Source organism: Panthera onca, chromosome F2 (assembly GCF_046562875.1).
Source record: "Panthera onca isolate mPanOnc1 chromosome F2, mPanOnc1 haplotype 2, whole genome shotgun sequence".
Classification (NCBI taxonomy): Eukaryota; Metazoa; Chordata; class Mammalia; order Carnivora; family Felidae; genus Panthera; species Panthera onca.
In genome coordinates this window covers 33475156-33497214 of record NC_138356.1, presented here as the reverse complement: position 1 = coordinate 33497214, position 22059 = coordinate 33475156, and the positions used below count along the sequence as shown (strand labels likewise).

The 22059-nt window shown below is 35.0% G+C and overlaps 1 protein-coding gene across 4 annotated transcripts in view; it reads right to left on the bottom strand.

Annotated features, from left to right (window-relative positions):
• Positions 1-1311: 1311 nt before the first annotated feature.
• Positions 1312-22059, bottom strand: part of LRRCC1 (leucine rich repeat and coiled-coil centrosomal protein 1) — a 46694-nt gene continuing 25946 nt past the window's right edge. For 3 of the 4 annotated variants that reach the window (XM_060610817.3, XM_060610818.3, XM_060610819.3), the window contains 11 exons: positions 20639-20787; positions 16790-16994; positions 15802-15941; positions 13981-14182; positions 13398-13583; positions 12479-12653; positions 11436-11599; positions 7813-8021; positions 7582-7719; positions 3795-3930; positions 1312-1507 (listed from right to left, as the gene is read on the bottom strand). In XM_060610817.3, coding sequence (XP_060466800.2) covers positions 1385-1507; positions 3795-3930; positions 7582-7719; positions 7813-8021; positions 11436-11599; positions 12479-12653; positions 13398-13583; positions 13981-14182; positions 15802-15941; positions 16790-16994; positions 20639-20787 — 1827 coding nt within the window. In that variant the 3' untranslated portion in view covers positions 1312-1384. Of the gene's footprint in view, positions 1508-3794; positions 3931-7581; positions 7720-7812; positions 8022-8905; positions 9041-11435; positions 11600-12478; positions 12654-13397; positions 13584-13980; positions 14183-15801; positions 15942-16789; positions 16995-20638; positions 20788-22059 lie in introns of those variants that run through there. The other variant, XM_078441923.2, reaches the window with a different exon arrangement.

The following is a 22059-nucleotide window of genomic DNA, read 5'->3' as shown; positions in this document are numbered from 1 at the left end:
AAAAAAAAGAAAAAAAAAAAAAAAGAAACTTACCTACATGTTTATTGTTCCCAATAGTCTTCATTTCTTCCAGTGGGTTTAAGTTAATGTCTGGTATCACTTCCTTTCAGCCTTTTAGAAATTGAACATTTCTTTTAAGGTGGGTTGGCTAGGAATAAATTCTATCAATTGTCTGGGAATGCCATTATTTTGCATTTATCTTGAGAGTTTTGCTGGATATAAAATTTTTGATTGACAGTTCCTCTTCTTCCCATATCAACTGTGTGACTGACTGCCCTCTGGCCTCTACTGCTTCTGATGAGCAGTCAATCGTTCCTCTACATGAATCGTATTTTCTTGCTGCTTTCAAGAATTTCCCAAGAGTTTGACTATAGTTCCCAGGTGTGGTTCTCTTTGTGTTTATCCTGGCTTTTACTGAAGATCTTGGATCTGTAGGTTAATCTTTTTCATCAAATTTAGGAAATTGTCAGCCATTATTTTTCCTCCTGACCTCATTGTGCATGTTTGTATGCTTGATGTTGTCCCACAGATTTCAGTAGGAATCTTGCCTCTAATGAAATGGAGCCCTCTCTTTTAGAAGCATTTGCATTTTTTTCTGATTGCATTTAATTTTTAAAACTTACTTCAGTGGCTGTTAGTTCAAAATATTCTTTCTTTTAGAAATAGTATTTAGGTTTTTTCCTTTTTCTGCATGCATAGGAGCATAAGAGATGACAAAAGTTAAAATAAGAATTCTTTTATATACAGTGATTAGAAGGGAAAATGAGCATGGAACAGTAGTGTTGCTGCTGAGGAACAGACAATGTTCATAAAACCTTAAGTATAATCTTTAATGAAAAAGTCATATGCATTCTAAAAAAGGGGTCATTATGAGTGATGTGGAGATGGTTACCTGTGCTTTGTTAAGAATGCCACATCTTTATCATACAGACTTCAAAGCTTTTCAGCTACACTTACGAAAAAAATGGAGCTACATCAACTAAAGGATGACCAATATATATATTAGTTTTTCATCAACACAATAATGTAACAACAATGATGAAAATATTTTACCTCATATAGTCTAAATACTAATCTTAATTTCTATTTACATATTTGTAGGCAAATGTGTAATTGCCAAACAATGTATATATAGCACAGAAACAAGAAAGTGTCATAAATCTGGTTGATAGGTTTTTCTAATACACATATTATCAACAATTTATTATAGAAACCTACAGATACAATTAAAAAATACTTGATCAAAAGTCTTTTAAAATATAATCAGAATGAAATGTGTACAAAGAGACATTTCAAAGTCGTAGCAGTTACTACTATTACAATATTTAATCATTTTTACAATAGGTCTGCTGTTTCATTTCAATTAAATTCATTCTCAGAAACATCACATTTCTCGCTGAATTTCAGTTAGAGCAAAAGCAAGTTGCTTAATTTTTTCTTCCATTGCTTTTTTGTTCTTGCATGTTTCTTGCAGAAGTTCACGCATTTCTTCTTCAACTAGATGAACCTAAATTAACATATAAATTCACTTTTTAAAGAAAATATATTTTAAAAATGTATTCTGAAACAAAAAGTCAACACTTTACTCTCTTCAATTTTGTAACTTGTGGTATTCATTTAAAGCAAAGAGGTTAGTAAAATGTAACTTGTTCAAATACTAATAGGGAAATCAATGTGTATACTGTACACAAAGTACTTACATGTATATTGTCTATATCTCATGGGTGCTTGTGATGAGCACATAGGCATTTATTTTAACTCTATTTTAGAGCTTAGAAAATTTGTTCAAGTTATACAGCTTCTCAGTAGCGTATATGGACAGAAACCATTCTTTTGACTTAATCTTTCCACTGTCCTGTACTACGTATGAATAAGGAATCATGAGTTCAAGTAAAATATCAGTTCCTTATAAACTTTCAAAACAAATAACCTCCCTTCCTAAAGAAATGCTTTAATTTAGTCTATCTCATTTCTAAAATTGCTGTGGGTTATAAATTACCATCTTTTTGAAAGATAATTTTATCATTTCTTCCTAACCAATATTCTCCTAGGATTCTTTGTATTTGATCCTACTAATTTCTGCTTGAAATTCTCCTATGATACAACATTCCTGACAGTACTATCAATATGACCATTCCTTTCTGTTTATCTCCCTCTTCCTAATCTCTAATATAGATTTCCTAATTTTTTTTCCCTGAGAAAATTAGTATTTCTCCTAATTTAAATTATATTCATGTGATAATTTACAATGTTTTCATGATTATAACATTTAAGCTCTGGTGCCATTTCTCTAACTCTCAAACAGACACATCCCTTTGATATTATTAAGTCATCGGCACTAGAGGTCCAATATCAAACTTATTATTTCCCTTTCAACTAAGGGCCTAATCTTAGGTTTTATTTGGTATTACCTGATACACCCCTGTTAAACTTGGTAGATTTTAAAGAAAACTTCTGAAACATCTGTTGACATGAAATAAAATAAAGAACTACATTTTGAACAAGTTATACTTCCTAATTCATTATTTCCAAAGACCTTGTTGCTTCCTTCTTTGCACATAGACTCCTGAGGGTAATGTCACCTAATCACACAACTGTAATAATTATATGGAGTCACTCTTTCTGTTTATGAACTCTTTCCCAGTCACTGGTTTCTGAGTCTCTAGTCGTACAGGTATCTCACTTTCTTATTGCCACTTCAAAATCAAGGAAAAATGGAAATTTACAACTGTTCCACTGATCTAGTAGGTCTCAAAAGAGGGGACATATCAAACCAAACAGGTGTTACCTGCTGAGTTTTAAAATAACTGGGTCTAACTAAAATACAAGAGACTTAGGAAATCAAAGTCTCGGGGTGGGGGGGAAGCTCATGCATATGTATTATTAAAAAGCTCTAGGGGCATCTGGGTGGCTCAGTCAGTTAAGTGCTCTACCTTTTTTTATTTATTTATTTTTGAGAGAGACAGAGAAAGTGAGAGGCGGAAGGGCAGATAAAGAGGAAGAGAGAGAATCCTAAGCAGGCTCTGCACTGTCAGCACGGAGCTTGACATGGGGCTCGAGCTCACAAACCATGAGATCATGACCTAAGCGGAAACCAAGAGTCGGACACTTAACCCACTGAGCCACCCAGGCGCCCCTGCATTCTACTCTTGATATCAGCTCAAGTGGTGATCTCGTAGTCTTGAGATCAAGCCCTGCATCAGGCTCTGTGCTGAGCATGGAGCCTGCTTGGGCTCCTCTTTCTGCCCCTCCCCAACTAGCATATGTGCACTCGCTCTCAAAATAAATATTAAAAAACAAAACAAAACCAACAAGCTCTATAAGGTGATTCTGATGTTGCTTCTGATTTAATAACACCTAAAATTCCTGTCGATGATATTAAATATCATTCAAGATTATCAAAGATAGTCTTAAACCCTAATTAACAAAACACATCTTGGGAGTTATTTCCAAGGTAGTGATGAATTGTACTTATTCACATTCTTACCCTGCCTATGTGTAACCAAAGGTGCTTCCATATGAGACTGATCAGGAATACGTCAATTTTTATTCAGAGATCATGCAGCAGGTGCACATCAGAATCAAACTTCTAATTTTGGTTTCCTTAGAATTCTACAACTAGTCTAAGTATTACTAGCATTTTGGCCTGATTGCACAATAGTTTTGGCAACATTCTTCATATCTATTCAGTCATTAAATCATAGTGCCTTTTCTCTTTATAATTCTCAAAGATATAATTTATTTAGCTATAATAATTTAATACTGATTATCAAAGCAAATTTTATTAATAGTACCTTGAAATTTGCAGAATCAATGTATTTCTGCTTTTCACTTGCTAGTTGTATTATTTCAGCTTGATGAGCTTCAACAATTGCATCAACTTGTTTTTTAAAGGCATCATCCATACTATGAAGCTTTTCCACAGCATCCCTTAAAAAAAAGCACAAAAACCATATTATCTTTGTTTATAAAAATTAGGCTTTCTTTTCTTCTTAGATGGCAGCTCTTACATTCACTTTTTAAAAAATGTTTATTTATTTTTATTGAGAGGGAGAGAGAGGGAGCACGTGCATGGGAGAGGGGCAGAGAGAGGGAGAGAGGGAATCCCAAGCAGGCTCTACGCTGTAAGCACAGAGCCCGACATGGGGCTTGATCTCACAAACTGTGAGATCATGACCTGAGCAGAAATCAAGTCCGATGCTTAACCAACTGAACCACCCAGGCACCCCATCTTACATTCACATTTTAATGGAAGTATATATAACTCCATTAAATAGAAGAAGGTATCCTGGGTAATAAAAGACATAAGTAGTTCACCCAGCAGAATCTGTTAGTAACAGAACAGGGCAGGATAACATCAATGAAAATTTGTTACCCTTTTATCCTCCAAAAGTCAGAGTACTCTGGTTCCCATTTATTTTGAGTCTCATGGTATGATATATAAGCACATTCATAGATGATTGCTATCAATTTTTTTTCTCTATGTGTTTGTAGTGTGATAATTTGAGAAGTGTACGCTATAGGCAGGTTTAGGTTTATGAACATGTAGATCTGACTTTTCTATGCTAATGTTTAACAGATAAAACCCTGTGTTAATAAACACATTAAACAGTACTGTATTCACAAAATTTTAGTGCTATAAGTTTCTTAGAGGCAAAAAACCAATTCCTTTATATTAAGTATGAATAATTTCATTTAAAAAAGTTAAGTCCACAATGAACATAGTTTCTGCTTTTGGCATAGCCCATAGTAATAGACTGAACACTGGGTCCGTGAATCAAGTCTTTCTTATGTTCCCAGATGCAAGCAACCCTTAGTAGCTGTATGACTTAAGGGCAAGTCACAAAACTCTGCTTTTAAGTTTTTTAAACTATACAAACAGGATAATCCTACCTGTTCTGCCAACCTCACAGAATTATTGTTGGTTGCAAAATAAGATATAAGAAAAAAACCAATTATGTATTTTTTAAAAAATTTATTTATTTAAGTGATCTCTATATCCAATATGGGGCTCAAACCCACAACCCCAAGATCACGAGTCACATGCTCTTCTGACTGAGCCAGCCAGGCACCCCAATTTATGTATTATAAAAGGCTATATAAATAAAATCTGTTTTTATTAAAATTCTATTAAGTTAAAAATCTTCTATCTTACATACTAATCTTAGTCTACAATGCATAAAAGCATTAATATATACAATCAGGTCTTTACTGTTTTGCTATTAACAACATGACAAACAATGCAATATAAGAGATTTTGAAAACTGTCAGGCTTTATGATTTATATTAACTTTAGGAACTGCTATTTATAGGAAATGATTATTTCTTTCAGGATATAAGAGACTCCCAATTGTGACAGGCAGGAGAGAAAATTTCAACAGGTTCCAAGCCAAAGTCCCTGTATTAGTGCTGGTTGAAAGCAAAGTGGAGCAGGGTCCATTAGCAGACAAACAAGACTACTGTCAGTCAAAACCTTTTCCATTTACACTGAGTTAAAATATAAGAAATCAAATTCCAGGTTCTATTAGATTTGATATAATGGGAACTGACCCCTACATGAGATTTTGCTGTTTATCCATACCACTCTTTAATCCTGACCAGAGTTTAACTGATCATTAAACTGTGTTACCTATTTTTCAAGGCAGCCAACTTTATAAATTATTTTAAGAAGTCCAGTTACATAGTTTACAAGGTGAAGCCTTCATTTCCTCTATGGGATTTCATAAAATCTACACACCGATGGCACCCAGGTATACATTTTCTTCCCCTTCTTTCAAATTAGCTCTCATCCTCAGTTTGTGCAGGCCTGCTACTGAAATCCGTTCTAGCTTCTTCAGGAGTTCACTGCCCCTGGTAGTTAAGGGACTGCCCATTCTAAACTCCACACAGAAGAGCCAAAAATATCACTAGATTTTCAATCAGTTTGAAAATAATCACAGTCATAAAAAAAAATATTCACCCAACAATTACTACTATGTGTTAGGCACTAAGTACCAAATAACTCATACAAGCCATATATACACATAAATACATTTACATATGCTTTTTACATCTCACCCATCCCAATTCAGTGTTTACATCAAAAGATCTCCCACAGAGGCAACACAATCCTAGACTTTAGCCTCTACTGCAAAGCTGTAATCATCAAGACAGCATGGTATTGGCACAAAAACAGACACATAGACCAAAGGAATAGAATAGAAACCCCAGAACTAGACCCACAAAAGTATGGCCAACTGATCTTTGACAAAGCAGGAAAGAACATCCAATGGAAAAAACAGTCTCTTTAACAAATGGTGCTGGGAGAACTGGACAGCAACATGCAGAAGAATGAAACCAGATCACTTGCTTATACCATTCACAAAAATAAACTCAAAATGGATGAAGGACCTGAATGTGAGACAGGAAACTATCAAAACCCTAGAGGAGAAAGGAAAAAACCTCTCTGACCTCAGCAATTTCTTACTTGACACATCTCCAAAGGCAAGGGAATTAAAAGCAGAAATGAACTATTGGGACCTCATCAAGATAAAAAGCTTCTGCACTGCAAAGGAAACAATCAACAAAACTAAAAGACAACCGATGGAATGGGAAAAGATATTTGCAAATGACATATCGGACAAAGGGCTAGTATCCAAAATCTATAAAGAACTCACCAAACTCCACACCTGAAAAACGAATAATCCAGAAATGGGCAGAAGACATGAACAGACACTTCTCTAAAGAAGACATCCAGATGGCCAACAGGCACATGAAAAGATGCTCAATGTCAGTCCTCATCATCAGGGAAATACAAGTCAAAACCACATTGAGATATCACCTCACGCCAGTCAGAGTGGCTAAAATGAACAAATCAGAAGACTATAGATGCTGGAGAGGATGTGGAGAAACGGGAACCCTCTTGCACTGTTGGTGAGAATGCAAACTGGTGCAGCCGCTCTGGAAAACAGTGTGAAGGTTCCTCAAACAGTTAAAAATAGATCTACCCTATGACGCAGCAATAGCACTGCTAGGAATTTACCCAAGGGATCCAGGAGTGCTGATGCATAGGGGCACATGAACCCCAATGTTTATAGCAGCACTTTCAACAATAACCAAATTATGGAAAGAGCCTAAATGTCCATCAACTGATGAATGGATAAAGAAGTTGTGGTTTATATATACAATGGAATACTACTTGGCAATGAGAAAGAATGAAATATGGCCTTTTGTAGCAATGTGGATGGAACTGGAGAGTGTGATGCTAAGTGAAATAAGGCATACAGGGAAAGACAGATACCATATGTTTTCACTCTTACGTGGATCCTGAGAAACTTAACAGAAGACCATGGGGGAGGGGAAGGGGAAAAAAAAGTTAGAGAGGGAGGGAGCCAAACCGTAAGAGACTCGTAAAAACTGAGAATAAACTGAGGGTTGATGGGGGGTGGGAGGGAGGGGAAAGTGGGTGATGGGCATTGAAGAGGGCACCTGTTGGGATGAGCACTGGGTGTTTTATGGAAACCAATTTGACAGTAAATTTCATATTAAAAAAATAAATAAAAAAAAAAAAGAGAAAGATCTCCCACATATTTTAGGACTTACTTTTGTAGTTCAATACTTTTGTCTCTTTCCGCTTTAAGTTTCTTTTCCTTGTCTTCAAATTTTTCTTTTACTTCTTTTACTTGCATTTCCAGATGACTTAGAAGCTCTCCTTTATCATGCCACTTCTGACTAAGTGTACTAATACAAAAAGAAATAATTTAAAAAATAAAATTAGTTATATGAAACTATTAAGCCACATTTTATTTCTCAATAGGAAATACTATATAATACCTATAAGCTTTTCTAATTTCTTCAAGTTCTAATTCCTTTATTTTCAACTGCTGTTTTAGTTTTTCTTTTCTTTCATTGTGTCTTTCCAGTTTTTCAATTACGTCATCCAGTTGTAAAGATTTTTCATCAAGTTGTTCTTGGGTACATTTTTGTATTTCAATGATCTTTTCTTGTAATACTTTGATTTGTTCTTCTTTTTCTTGTACACACTTAGAGAAACAAAAAAACAGCACTTTATTTTTATTAACCCAGATGTCTCATTTTCTATTTGGATTTAATGGTTTAAAATGATTCTAAAAACTACAGATTAAAAAATAAACTGAATATTCACTAAGTGTTTTCAAAAAGATTTACAGGACATTTTTTAATAACAATCAACAAGAAACATCACTACTACTTTAAGTGCTATTAAGAAAGATAAAATTCTAGGGGCACCTGGGTGGCTTAGTCAGTTAAGTGTCTGACTTCTGCTAAGATCATGATCTCACAGTTTGTGGGTTCGAGCCCTACGTCAGGCTCTGCTGACAGCTCAGAGCCTGAAGCCTGCTTCAGTCAGATTCTATGTCTCCCTCTCTCTCTCTCTGCCCCTCCCCTATTCATGCTCTGTCTCTCTCAAAAACCAATAAACATTAAAAAATTACAAAAAAAAAAGAAAAAGGAAGATAAAATTCTTATGCCCTTTACACTTTTTATTTCAGTAAGTTAGCAATTATCAATCATGGAGAAGGAAAAGCGGCACAATAAAAATTTTTAATTACTGTAATTTTGCATTTGAAAAAATGTTTGCATGACAGAAAGAAAAAGAAAACTCTAGGTGGATGACAGATACAGCAAAGACTGATATGCACAGTACATGTGTGGCACTAATTAAACTGCTATTTCTACTATATTCAACAGAAGTGCTTTCTGCATCAGGATGAGCAAATAAATGCTTTACCTCAAAACAAAGCATGATTTTATCACTATTAAAATGTCATATAAGAACAGCGTTTACATCTCCCCAAACTTTTTATGCTATCTTCTATACCATGAGCCAGACTTTATCCTGTATGTGCATACTACAAATCAGAGGATAATGAAAGATCAAAACCACCTTAGGCAGCGTTAAATGTCTGCAGGGATTAGGCTTCCTATAGGTGATTTATTCCAATGACTATTTCTTTGCTTTGTGGGGGCATGCCTGGATGTCTGGAACAGTCTGCTACATACCGACTACTGGTATCAGTCTCTGTAAGTGAGAAAAGATGAAATTGGCAGTTCTTATTTTTTCCTCTGCCCCACTCCACCTTGCCTTTTTTCCTTTTGGGAAGAAGATGGAGGCAAACACACAAATACTGGGAAAGGCCAATTTAAGTATATATTCATAAGAATTATAAACAATGCAGTTCAATTCCTCAGTGTGTTACATATGCAAAAATCTAAGCAAAGATGTTGGGTAGTCTCCTAGTCTTGACCAACATTTGCAAAAAAGTCATGAATTGTTTATTTTGTCCCCCTGACTCTCTGAAGCACTAAGAGTGAGCAGTCTTGACATATGTTATGGGAGTTCACAAAAGCTATAAAAAATTATTATGAAATAACCCTATTAATCAAAAAGAATGATAAACATTGCAGCATCAGAGAGTACTATGACCCAGATATACTGAAAAATACCAAAATAATATATGGGGCAGAAACAGAATTTTTAAAAAAACTTCTGCTTCTGATTTCCATAGTCAGAAGCTAACTACAGATTCCATTTAATTGAAAATATCACACTCCAAAACATCAAACATCAGTATCAGGTTCATTTGCCTTTTGCAGAGACTTGTTCTCTCTCTATAAACTTTCAATATGAGCCACTAATTTCCCATGATTTTGGGCTAGAGAAAATCCTGAGAAACAACACGATCAGTGACAAACTTTAAAAGACCTGAAGGTTTTCTATTCTATGAACATCCAACTTAACAATAGATAAAGGTCATTATCGGTTTTAGATGAATTTACTGCTGAAAGAAATTATGCCTAACTATCTCTCTCTGTTACATGGTTGGTGGGAAAGCACCCTAATACTCACACCTGTGAGGCTCTGCAGTGTTCTCTAAAGTAAATGTAGTAAGTTATGGGAAAAGAATGATGGGTTGAAAAATCTGAACTTTTTTTTTAAAACCAAAACTCTAAAACTAAAACTCAACAGTGTTTTGGCTCCACTGTATCATTCATTACTAGTCATTTCCTTCCTGCTCTGAGACTGACAAGAAGGCAGTAGTCTTCTGTAGAAGTAGCTTTGTCAGATCAATGTCTTGTACCCATAGTATCCCCTGCTTTGCTTTGTGAAATTTAAAAAGCAAATCACAAGTCTTTCTGTTTCATACTTAGCTTAACTCAAAGGAAAATATGTTTGGCTAGAATTTTAAAACAAGAAAAAAGGCTTACTGCTAAAAAATTTCAATAATTTTCACTGTAAGTTGGCATGTATCACAGATATATTTGAAATTTTGGATATACTGAAACCAAATTTCAATGGAGTGAACAACAATGTAATTGCTTAGAATGATACAATTCAGGCATTCATGGCCTAAACCTAGCTAAGGATATAGCAACATGGTGATACAGATTTATTTTCTGTACTTGATAAAGTCAAGTTCTCAAGGAGTTTCTTAAAAATGACTAAGAAAAAGAAAATTAAATGTTAGGCAGTTATAGCTACTCTGAAGAAGTTGTTACTTCTACTTAATCTCATTTAGAAGTTTTTTAAATACTCCTTTCTCAGTTTTTACACTTTTTAAAAAAATATTTATTTTGAGAGAGAGAGAGAGAGAGAGAGAGAGAGAGAGAGAGAGAGAGAGAGAGAAAACATGTGTGAGTGGAGGAGGGGCAGAAAGAGAGGGAGAGGGAGAGAGAGAATCCCAAGCAGGCTCCTCACTGTTAGTGTGGAGCCCAATGCAGGGCTCAATCTCACGAACCCTGAGATTATGATTTGAGCTGAAATCAAGAGTTGAACACTTAACCCACTGAGCCAGCCAGGCTCAGTTTTACACTTTAAGAGATAATCTCTAGAAGAAAATTTTGGAGATCAAATTTGATTCAGTACTCAAGATAACTTTCAAAAAATTTCTCTGGAAAATTTTCATGTAACATACTTTGAAACAAGTGAACCTAGTAGTATTCTCTATTAAGATATGCCATATTGGAGAAGAAGGTGAAATGGTTTCCCCTGGGAACAAGCATAGTTTTACAAACTATTTCTACTTTTAAATACAGAATAGTTGGGTTTTGTCACAATTTTCAGAATTTAGCAATATTAGAAGATCCTAAACAGTGCTCTAAATGGATATTTTAAACATATAAAACATTAATTTTCTTAAGATTCCTAACCCTTTAATGACATTATTTTCAGTTATTTCACAGGACCATGATAACATCCCATAAAATTCTGAGGTAAAAGTAATTTAAAGTTAATAAAGGCCATACAGTCATTTTAAAAGGCAAAGGGCATAGATTACATAAGGAAACATCTGATAATCTGTCCCAAATTCCACAACAGTTGGGATTCACTGAGACAGATATTTATTCGATACTCTGATCCACAGATTTACAAAACTGCCACATGCTCTTTTCCCAAAATAAAGTATCAAACTTACAACTTTTAATTTTCCAATGGTTTCAGTTTGGTCTTCTATGATTTTGCACTTAATTCTTAATGCATCATTATCACGTTCATTTGCCTTTCTCAGAGACTCATTCTCTCTACATAAACTTTCATTTTGAGCCTCTAATTTGCCACGATTTAAGGCTAGAGACGATCCTGAGAAATAAACATCATGAGTTACAAACTTTTAAAGATCTTGGAGGATTTGTATTTTATGAATATCTAATTTAACAATGTAAATAAAAAGTAAATAAAAAGAAAAACTGAATAAAAACCCAAAATACATAAAGCATAATATAAAAGGAAACAGGAAAAGAACCAAAAGGCCCTTTAAACACCTGTGGCTATTCGGAAAACCTAAAGCCACAAACCAAAAACAAGTAACTCAGACATGTGATATTTAATTGATCAACTTATGACATTCAAACAATCATATTAAAGATTCTTATATGGAATGGACAAATGAGCAATTCTCCACTAAGACCAACATCTAGCTATTCATAATTTGTAATCTATGAAGGCCATAAAACAGTGTCTATCTCTTGCTTTAGTGATTGGAAAAGAAAGGAGACTAAGAGTAAATATACCTACACCTAAAGTGGTTTTCATTCATACACTATTCTCACATTTCTCTATGTATAACAAAAGTGTTACCAAATTTTTAGGAAAAAACATGAATACTGCATACTATACAAATAATTTAAAATAATTGTGTAAGAATTATTTCAATGACTTAGTTAGTTGAAGCACTGTAAATGTATACCTGATCAGAAAAGTAACCAAATTATGTTGGGAAGAAAACCAAAATTAAGAAAAAAATCAGAGCTGTAACTTCCTAACTAGTGTAATAAACTATTTCACATCTTAGGCATTTCATTTGGCTGTTTGGCTGGCAAATGCTTACTTATCCTTCCATATAAAGTGTTGCCTTTTTTTGGTATGTCTTAGGCAGAATTAATGAGCGCTTGTTTTTCTCATCAATATCCAGAATTGTTGGTTTAGAAGAATGAGCTATTTTCCCTTTGAAAATTTTACCTTGTTGTGCCAGCTCATGCCCCCATACTTTTCTTTCTGTCCTTAAACCATAAATTAGTGATTCCTTGGCGGCTAGCTCAGAAATGAGCTGGACTTTTTCATGCTTGAGAAGTTCTATTTGAATACTCTTCTGCTTGTCATCTTCAATCAAGATTTCAAGGGTGTTGATTTGATTCTGTATATCCCCAAAAAACATCAAAAAAAAAAAAAAAGCACAGTATTACATTTAAGTGCTCTATTTTTTACTTTTTGCATTTTAGGAGAAAAATTGTTATCTAACCAAATACAAAGTAAATGCTCCTAAATTTTACATTACAAAGGTTTTCATTTTAAGATAAGTGTACGTCATAAAATAAAAAGTCAAATTTTAAGGGACTATTCCTTTAAGAACGCTGAATTTTATTCTAATATCAGTTATCTTAAAAGAGCAACTACACATGTAATACTCAAAATTTCTCACCCAGCATTTATATCAATAATCTAAAGGTCACTTTCTGGAATTAAGTTTTCTTGGGCAAAATACCGCTAATGTTTAAAACTGAGACAACAGCACTAAAAAGGTTAATTTAAGAATTACTATAGCTAGGTCTATCTAAAGACAACCATCACCACCACAAGACTATCAGCAATTTGTGTGCCATTTCCCGAACCTCAACCATCTGAGTATCACCATCACAATTTCTGCTGTATCACAGACAACTGGAACCTATTTACCTAAGTACAGTTCTTAAATTCACTTATTTTATTTAAATACCATTTTAGTGTAAGCAATACAATCTGTGAAATCATTGTTTAATCTCCTAGTTATATTACTTTTCTCATATGCATCATATATATACTTAGCATTAAAATCATCACAATATACATGAGACTATGATATAAAAAATTAAAGAGGAAATAAAATGTTTCAATGTTTTACCTGTAAATTTGCTGCTGTTTCCTGTTTCAATTTCGAAACTTCTGCAAGTTTTGTTTTTTGCTCTTTCACCATACAGGTCAAATCTTTAATTAAAGAGGAAGATTCATTTTCTTTTCGTTGAGCCCAAACAAGAGCATGCTTGCTCTTTGCTAACTCAGTTGCAACATTTTCAAAACCATCTTTAACCTATATTTCAAAATTGCATTATAAATAGCAGTTCTCCAAATATTTAGAAACTATTTGTTTCTGTGGCTGTGTTCTAATAAAACTTTATTTACAAAAATAGGCCTAGGGTCTTTAGTTTGCCAATCCCTGCTCTATAGAAATAGGAGAGTTCAGGCTTCCCAATTCTTATTCCGGTGCTGTCTTTACTTGACCATTTATAATCTCACTCAGTTTTTGCAACAGCACTGAAGAGTAGCTATATTTTTGTGAAGAAACTAAGGCTCTAAGAATTTAAGTAATTTGCTTAAAATCATAGAGGCAACATGTAAATAAAGCTAGAATTCTAAAATGTAGTCCTCTCATCCAACCATATCTTGCTGATTTTGTTTTCAATAAAAAGCTAGATGCCAATTCTTACATCTTTAAATCTTCTGGCTTCAACAGTTAAAGCAATACGGAATTCATTTTCTAAATCCATATACTGTTGGTTTAATGTATCAATTTTTTCTTGGTACTCTTTTATATCTTGTTCATGCTTTCTTTCTTCTTTAGCTACTTCTTTAGCTAAGGCTTCTTGGAACTCAGCATCACTGAGAAACTCCCTTGTTTCAAGTTCTTTCCTGGAATGAAATACAAATAAAAATCGCAGGATGCTATTCATCTGGAAAGAAAAACTTTAAGGCTGTTTAAATAGTTATTAAATATTCTATATTCTCTATTGTTAACTTAAAATCAGCTTCTCACTTTCAAAAACAACCTAGCGGAGGATGGTAGTTAGACGAAGACTATATATATTCAGTGGTGATGGGGATAAAAGGGGTCTGCTGTATCTTAATTTCACTGAGATAGTTCAGAATCATTTTATGATTTCTAAAATTCTTCAGGTGCATTTGTAGAAGTCAAGTTCTACTTCACTGTATCTTCTTTGACATACAACTGTGACATACAACTAATATAGTCTGACTGGTACTGGTGGTTGGTTAAGAGAAAAAAATCAGTTAAAGTGTGAAAGTATTCACTGGTCTTTTGATATATAGGGTAAGTTTATTTAAATATGAGTTAATTCTTTACAGTTTTCCACTATTTTTCCTGAATAAGTCAAACCCATAATACAAAATCCATTATTTCTAGTTTTGGTTTCTTTAAATCAGAACAAGAAGTTAAAAGATATCTGTGAAGGAAACTAAGTGCAAAATTTTAGATTTTTACAATTATTTCCCCCCTCATCTTTTATAGTCGTTCTGCCCCTGCACATGTTGACAATTTTCCCCGGTGCATCAAAATTTAATTTATACAGTAAAAATTTCATTTACATAAGGGCAAAAACAAAACAGGTTTGGTAACAAACACAATTAACTCATGCAAATACACAATTCAACTGGTAGGGCAGTAAGTAGATAACTAGCTGCAAGTGTTCAAATTATTGTGGACTCCACAGAGCAGGGCTGGCAAACTATAAGTGATGGACCAAATCTGGCCGGAGACTCTTTTTTTTGGAAATAAACTTTTATTGGAACATAGCCATGCCCATTCATTTACATGTTGCTTATGGCTACTTTATTACTACAAAAATATAGTTAGGTATGGCCTGCAAAGCCTAAAATATTTTCTATCTGGCCCTTCAAAGAAAAAGTTTGTTGACTCCTGCACTACAGAGGAATAAAGGCTATTGATTAATTTAACAGGTAGTTACCTGGAGGTCAATTAAAATAGTTTTCTCGGGGCGCCTGGGTGGCTCAGTCGGTTAAGCGTCCGACTTCAGCTCAGGTCATGACCTCACACTCTGAGTTCGAGCCCCGCGTCGGGCTCCTTGCTGACAGCTCGGAGCCTGGAGCCTGCTTCAGATTCTGTGTCTCCCTCTCTCTCCGCCCCTCCCCTGCTCACACTCTGTCTCTGTCTCTCAAAAATAAATAAACATTAAAAAAAAAAATTAAAAAAAAATAGTTTTCTCTACTACAATGACTGACTTTTGGTTGGGCTTGAAAAAATGCAAAATGAGCTTCATTATTATAAGTTCTTACCTCAATAAAGCCACCTATTTGTTTTTAAGCTATCAGTTCTTTCTGTAAGACTGATTTTAATGCATACCTAAACATGTTATTTTCCATGAGCTAATTTTGTCAGACTTCAGCACTGATCAATCAGTCTAGTTTTCGGTAAGTGAATAAGGTAGGGAGGAACCAAGAAGCTTTCTTTCTCTATTTTTAAAAGTCATTTTCCTGATGTATTTTTCATTTACCTGTGTTCTTGTTCTTTCAATGTAAGAACTTCATGAAGTTGTTGTACTTGTTCCTTTTCTTGATGAAGAGAAGTTCTAAGTAAGTTTATTTCTCTATCAGCAGCAGCAGCTTTGAGCTCCATCTCTTGGATAAGTCGTATCTGAGTAAATATATACATTACAGTATTTAGATAATACTCTCCCTGCTTCTATTTTAATGCTACTTCCCCAAAGAAAACGGACTTCTAAATAGAACCTGGTGACTAAGTTGATTTTTTTCCAAATTTATTAAATTAATGATGCCATGGTCACATAAAAGTACAGTCTTAGAAGCATCGGACTAGCATTAACTATTGTTTAGTTACATCATAGACCTCAATAACTTCCACTCAAAAGGCATGAAAATGAAATATCTTCGGGATCCCCAAAGAGACTTTTAAAACTTGGCTCCCAGAACATAAGCCTAATAACCTCCAATATTTCCACCAACTATTCTTAAAACTGCTTTGCAAGTGCTAGTCAGAAATAACTCCATGGTGGGGAGTGGGGGGCCTGATTGGCTCAGTTGGTAGAGTATCCGACTCTTGATCGGGGGGTTGCTAAGTTCAAACCCTACATTGGGTGTAGAGATTACTTTTATTTTCAGCATGAAAGTGACGTGGGGTGGAGGGTCAGAGAGAGAGGGAGAGAGAATCCCTAGTAGGCTCTGCACTGTCAGCACAGAGCCAGATGTGGGGGCTTGTACCCCTGAACCGTGAGATCATAACCTGAGACGAAATCAAGAGTCTGACACTTAACCGACTGAGCCACCCAAGTGCCCAAAATAAAATCTTTAAAAAAAAAAAAGAAAAAGGAAAGAAAGAATTCCACAGGAATTGTTACATTTAAATTAATTTTTGCATATAGTCTAACATCTTTGAAGTTTACTCTATAACAATAAAACTTGTTTCAAGATGAAAGCTATGAATTTGTGTTAATTCACATGGTTGATGGATTTAAAGAGAAATACCTGTGCTGCTTGCTGTTGTCCCTTCTGCCTCTCCATTTTTTCTAATGCTTTTTCCAGGGTTCTTAAGTGTCTAATGTGATACTCTTGTTGATCTCTTGCTTTGATTAATTCAATACTTAGATTTTTTACTTCATTTTGAAGTTTGTGAACCATAACTTCGAGTTGTGCTTTGGAATTTCTCTCTTTATATATAATTTCCTTTAACCTAAAGCGAAATTGAATGTGGTTTTAAGTATATTACACATACAAAAGGTTAAAAATTGTAGTAAATATTAAAGGTTACAGTAAAGAGGAAATTTGAAGTAGGTTTCAAATCCTCATTAGGTAAAAATGGCTGAAAAACAATATAATACAACTCTCTCCCATCCCTGAAAACACTGTGCCAAAAGGGAAACACTCCATACAAATTAATAAAATTTTATCTTATATGAACTTTGCTATTCAACAGCAAAACTTTATTAAACACCTAATTTGTTTCAGACATTATACTAGGTATGGGCTTAAAAGCAAGCTAGATGGATTAAGATACAGCCTGTGCCTTCAAGGAGTTCAAGGAGAGGGAAGAGACATGGATACAGTTACAAAGCTGTAAGAGAGAATTGATATATAAATAGATACCTGGAAGTTAACTTTGACAAAGTATTGATCCCAGCTTTGTAATAGTTGGAACCGTTTGATTACAACTGAAAACTCTTAACTAAGTTAAAAGAGAGAATCTGTTGACCTACATGACCATTCAGAGAATGGGGTGCACTATTCTGAGGAGCCCCTGAAACCAAGGACATGAAGACCATAAGGGCTATTTGTAATTCTCTACAGGCTGGTTTCTGTTTTCCTAATGTAGGATTCCTTGTAAGTATGGAGAGAAGGAAATGGGTTCACATCCTAACAGCCCTGAGAACCAAATAGAAAAGATTATCTTTCTCTAGTTCAACTTAGAAGAGAGTTCTAGGAAAGGTCTGATTAGTCCAATTTGGTTCATATGCCCACTGTATGCACCAATCACTGTGGCCATGGACTAAGGCATTTCGTTTACCCAGCTTGGGTCAGATGTTCATCTCTTGACCAATATTATATAGGCAGAGAGGCAAATGATGAAAGAATACAAGTCTGGTGTTTGAAAATGGTACAACATGGGTGCCTGGTGGCTCAGTCAGCTGAGCGTCCTCTGACTCTTGGTTTTGGCTCCGGTCATGATCTCATGGTTTCATGAGTTCAAGCCCCGCATCAGGCTCTGCACTGACAGTGTGGAGCCTGCTTGGAATTCTGTCTCTCCCCAGTTCCACTCTCTTTCTGCTCCTCCCTCACTTGCACTGTCTCTCTCAAAATAAATAAACTTAAAAAAATTTTTTAAAAAAGAAAATGGGACAACAAACAGCAAAGACACAGCCTCATGAATAAATTACTGAGCTAGGCAGCCACTCCTATATATATTTACTATAATTTCCAAGCCACAACTGAAAAAAGTACATATATCCATCAGGTGCTATAGAAGTCATTTCTCCAATTCTTATCCTTACTATGTCTCCTCTTCCCTTTGAGAGTAGTCTCCGAACTGGTCTTCCTTTGTTTACTTTCTCAACGCCAGTTTGGTGTGAAAGAGCATTAGCCTTTATTCTGTGGACCACCATATTTGGTGAATGAGGCAGAGCAGCTACGGATCAGTACAATCAGAACCATCCAAGCAAGAGATAAGGGCCTAAACTAAGGTGACAGTCTCAGGATAAAGAAAAGATAGTTCAACATCTTTTAGCAAGTAGAATAAAGAAGATACCAATACCAACTGGTTATGGGATATGAGAACAAGAAAGAAGCAAAAAAAAAATGATTCCTAAATTGCTAGCTTTGGTGGCTGACTGGATGAGACACATCATTTATTAGAACAGAGAATATAAAATAAGGGAGCAGGGTAAGTCTACTTGTGGACATGCTGATTTAAGACACTTATGAGCAAGGTACACAAGGTATTTCTGGTAAATAATCAGATGATCAGATCTGTTGTTCATCAAGGAGATCTGGATGACATATAAAGATTTGGGGGTTTATAGGTTATGTGTTCAAAGCATAGTAGAGAAGATAGAGTTTCTGAAATAATGTATATTCAGAACATGGCACCTAGATGTTAGACTCTATTAGGGATGAGGAATGCAGAGTACCTACCAAGTCCCTTAAGGGGATATGAAAGTGTGTGAGGATCTAATGCCAAACGAACATTTGAGGTATAAATAAAAGGCAAATCAGAAATGATTGAAGCTGAATTTTTAAGAAAATAACGAATATATAACATGGTAAACATGGACAACAATGGAGAAGTTAAGCAAGGATAAAGATGAAGTGTGCCCAAAGCCTTTCAATTTAAATGGAAGCTGGCTAGCAGCCCCAGACACTGCTTCTTCAAAAATCCCATTAAATAATACCTACAATACAGAATAAAGCAAAAATTCATACACCTACAATTAAAAACAAGAGAAAACATAATGTCAAAGTCTGGAAGAAATTTTGATTAGAAGAAAAACAAAACTAAGCTAAAATAAAAACCACCCCTAAAACACTCACGCTTTGCCTCATAAAACTACAACTTCATAAAAGTGTGGGGGGGGGGGGGTGGGGGGGAGGATATATCCTCAGGGTCCCAGGGGCTCTGTAAATCTACCACTGCACTCTGTTAGCTAAGTATGCACCTAATGCAAATAAGAGTACTGTTTTTCTGAGGCCGTCATAGACTGTTAATTTATCCATTCTGTTTCTTTACCCCTGACCAGCATCTTCTTATGTCAAAGACAGCATGTCCCAAAACAAATAAGGCAGGAAGTTGGTGGGTGGTGGTAATAGTAATAGTAATAGTAATACTATAATGCATCATGCTTATATAACAGAGGTTCTCAGAGAACACATGATGAGTATCATAATTTTCCTTATAATGCGTGGGTACAAAGTATGAGAGAAGTAGGTAGTGGGGAATGAAAAATAACACACAAGTACCACAACATTTTATGAGTTAAATGCCTAAAAGAACCTGGGAATTGGGCTAGGAGCTGTGTACATCAACTTAACTAATCTATTAAGATCGTAGAAGGGAATTTATCCACTGTACAAACAGATAGGAAATGGAACTGAGAACAACTTCCCAAACGCTATCTGTTGGCAAATACTGAATCTAGAAACAGTGTGCTCATTCAAGGATAAGACACATAAATCAACAAGAACTATGGAGAAAAGTCTTGTAACCGTTTGAGGAAAAGTATCACTTTAGAAATAATTACCTACAGGAAACAGAAGATGACGTTACTATAATTTCAGAAAACTGGTATTCTTACAGAATGGAGTAAGACAAACCTGCATTAAAGAATACATACAGGACAAAAAAAACAAAAACAAAAACAAAAACAAAAAAACAGATAAAATGGGAAATGGAAATGGATAAGATGGAAAAACAGAAATACCAGAATAAGAAACTTGGGCTATCTGGTACCAAAGCCCACTGCAGAAGAGAAAATGCAACAGAGACCAAATATGACCTCCAAAGCTGAAAGTTCGCCAATCCCTACCCTTAACAGAAACCAACACTTTACAGGAAAAAACTGCCAATCCCTGTTCCAGTCTCTTGCTCTTCTTCACTTATAATACTTAAACTTATCTAACACTTCTCAGCTTGAGGGCAGCAGCTTGACGGCAAATAAGTGTACCCTGAATCCTTCATTTACAAAAAAAAACTTATAAAGCATTAAATCTTTAAATAAAATGAGTTCAAAACAAACTAAAACCACATACATTGTTTTTGGTCTTACTACAGCTAGTGTAAACTGAGGTACTCCAGTTCCAAGTTAGATTTACAGACTTTGCCCTTACCTATCTGTGGTGAGCATAGCCAGGGCATGAAAACCTTTTTTCTCCTTTGCATGTTTGTGCAGTTCATCAATATAATTCCTAAGTTTCTTTTCAGCTTGTTCAGCTTTCCACCTCTTCTCTCTCTCTTGGTCTAATTGTTGAAGGAGTGTCTGAAAAGAAACAATAGGGTTATGTGAACCTAGAAAAGTTACCTAACCTTTCACTGCCTCAATTTTATCATTTGTAATATAGAAATAATAGTTATCTAATTAAAAAATTTTTTTTTAACATTTTATTTCTTTTTGAGACAGAGAGAGAGCATGAATGGGGGAGGGGCAGAGAGAGAGGGAGACACAGAATTGGAAGCAGGCTCCAGGCTCTGAGCCATCAGCCCAGAGCCCGACGCGGGGCTCAAACTCACAGACCGTGAGATCGTGACCTGAGCTGAAGTCGGCTGCTTAGCTGACTGAGCCACCCAGGCGCCCCAATAGTTATCTAATTTAAAGGGCTGTGGTAAGAATTAAACAAACTAATGGAAGTAAAGCACTATATAGAACAGTGGAGAACAGTGCCTGGTACATAATAGCCACTCAATAAATGTTAGCTGGTATTATTATTGTCCTAGTGATTATTATCTTTCAAACATTAAAGCCTCTATACTTGAGAATAGGGGGAGGAAACCAATGGCATGAAAGGTGTGATACAGGTTAAAAAGCAATTATTCTACTGGAACAACAATGCACATTACAATTGAAAGTGTAAGTAGCACTTCACAAATAAAGCAAGGGCAAATTGATGGAAAACATAAATCAATGTGTACTAAAATTCTTAACAACATGAGACTGATTAAGGCAAATACTGAAGAATATTTAAATTTCTAAAGGCCTTTTTTTTTTCTTTTTAAGTTAAGATCCCTGCCCAACGCAGGGCTCAAATTCACGACCCCGAGATAAAGAGTTGTACGCTCTACTGGGTGCCCTTAAAGCCCTCTTAATCTGGGATCTATGCATCCAAAATTGGGTTTCAGCAGAGTATGTGAAAACCTTGAAATTATACACATTTTTTGAGTGTGTAAAGTAGACTTCTCAGAGAAGACCCATAAATTTCCTTAGAAATTTAAAAGGGTCTGAGACCCAAAAGAAAGGAACCACTGTTTTAAGAAATAAGACTTTGAAAATTCTGATGTTTTTTTCTCCATAAGCATATAACAAATGATTTCACCAAAATCTGACCTTAGATAAATGCATAATTTTCATTCCTTTACAATTTGCAAAAATAGTGTTACACAAAATCTGTAAATCAGGAAGGGAAAAACAACCCAAACCATCACCCTAATAAAATTATATGCAGTATTTTTTGCTCATAAAAACATGCATTATTTTACTAGGACTAATTCTACATTTAAAACTAAGATTATTCACATTCATTTTTTCTTAATCTCC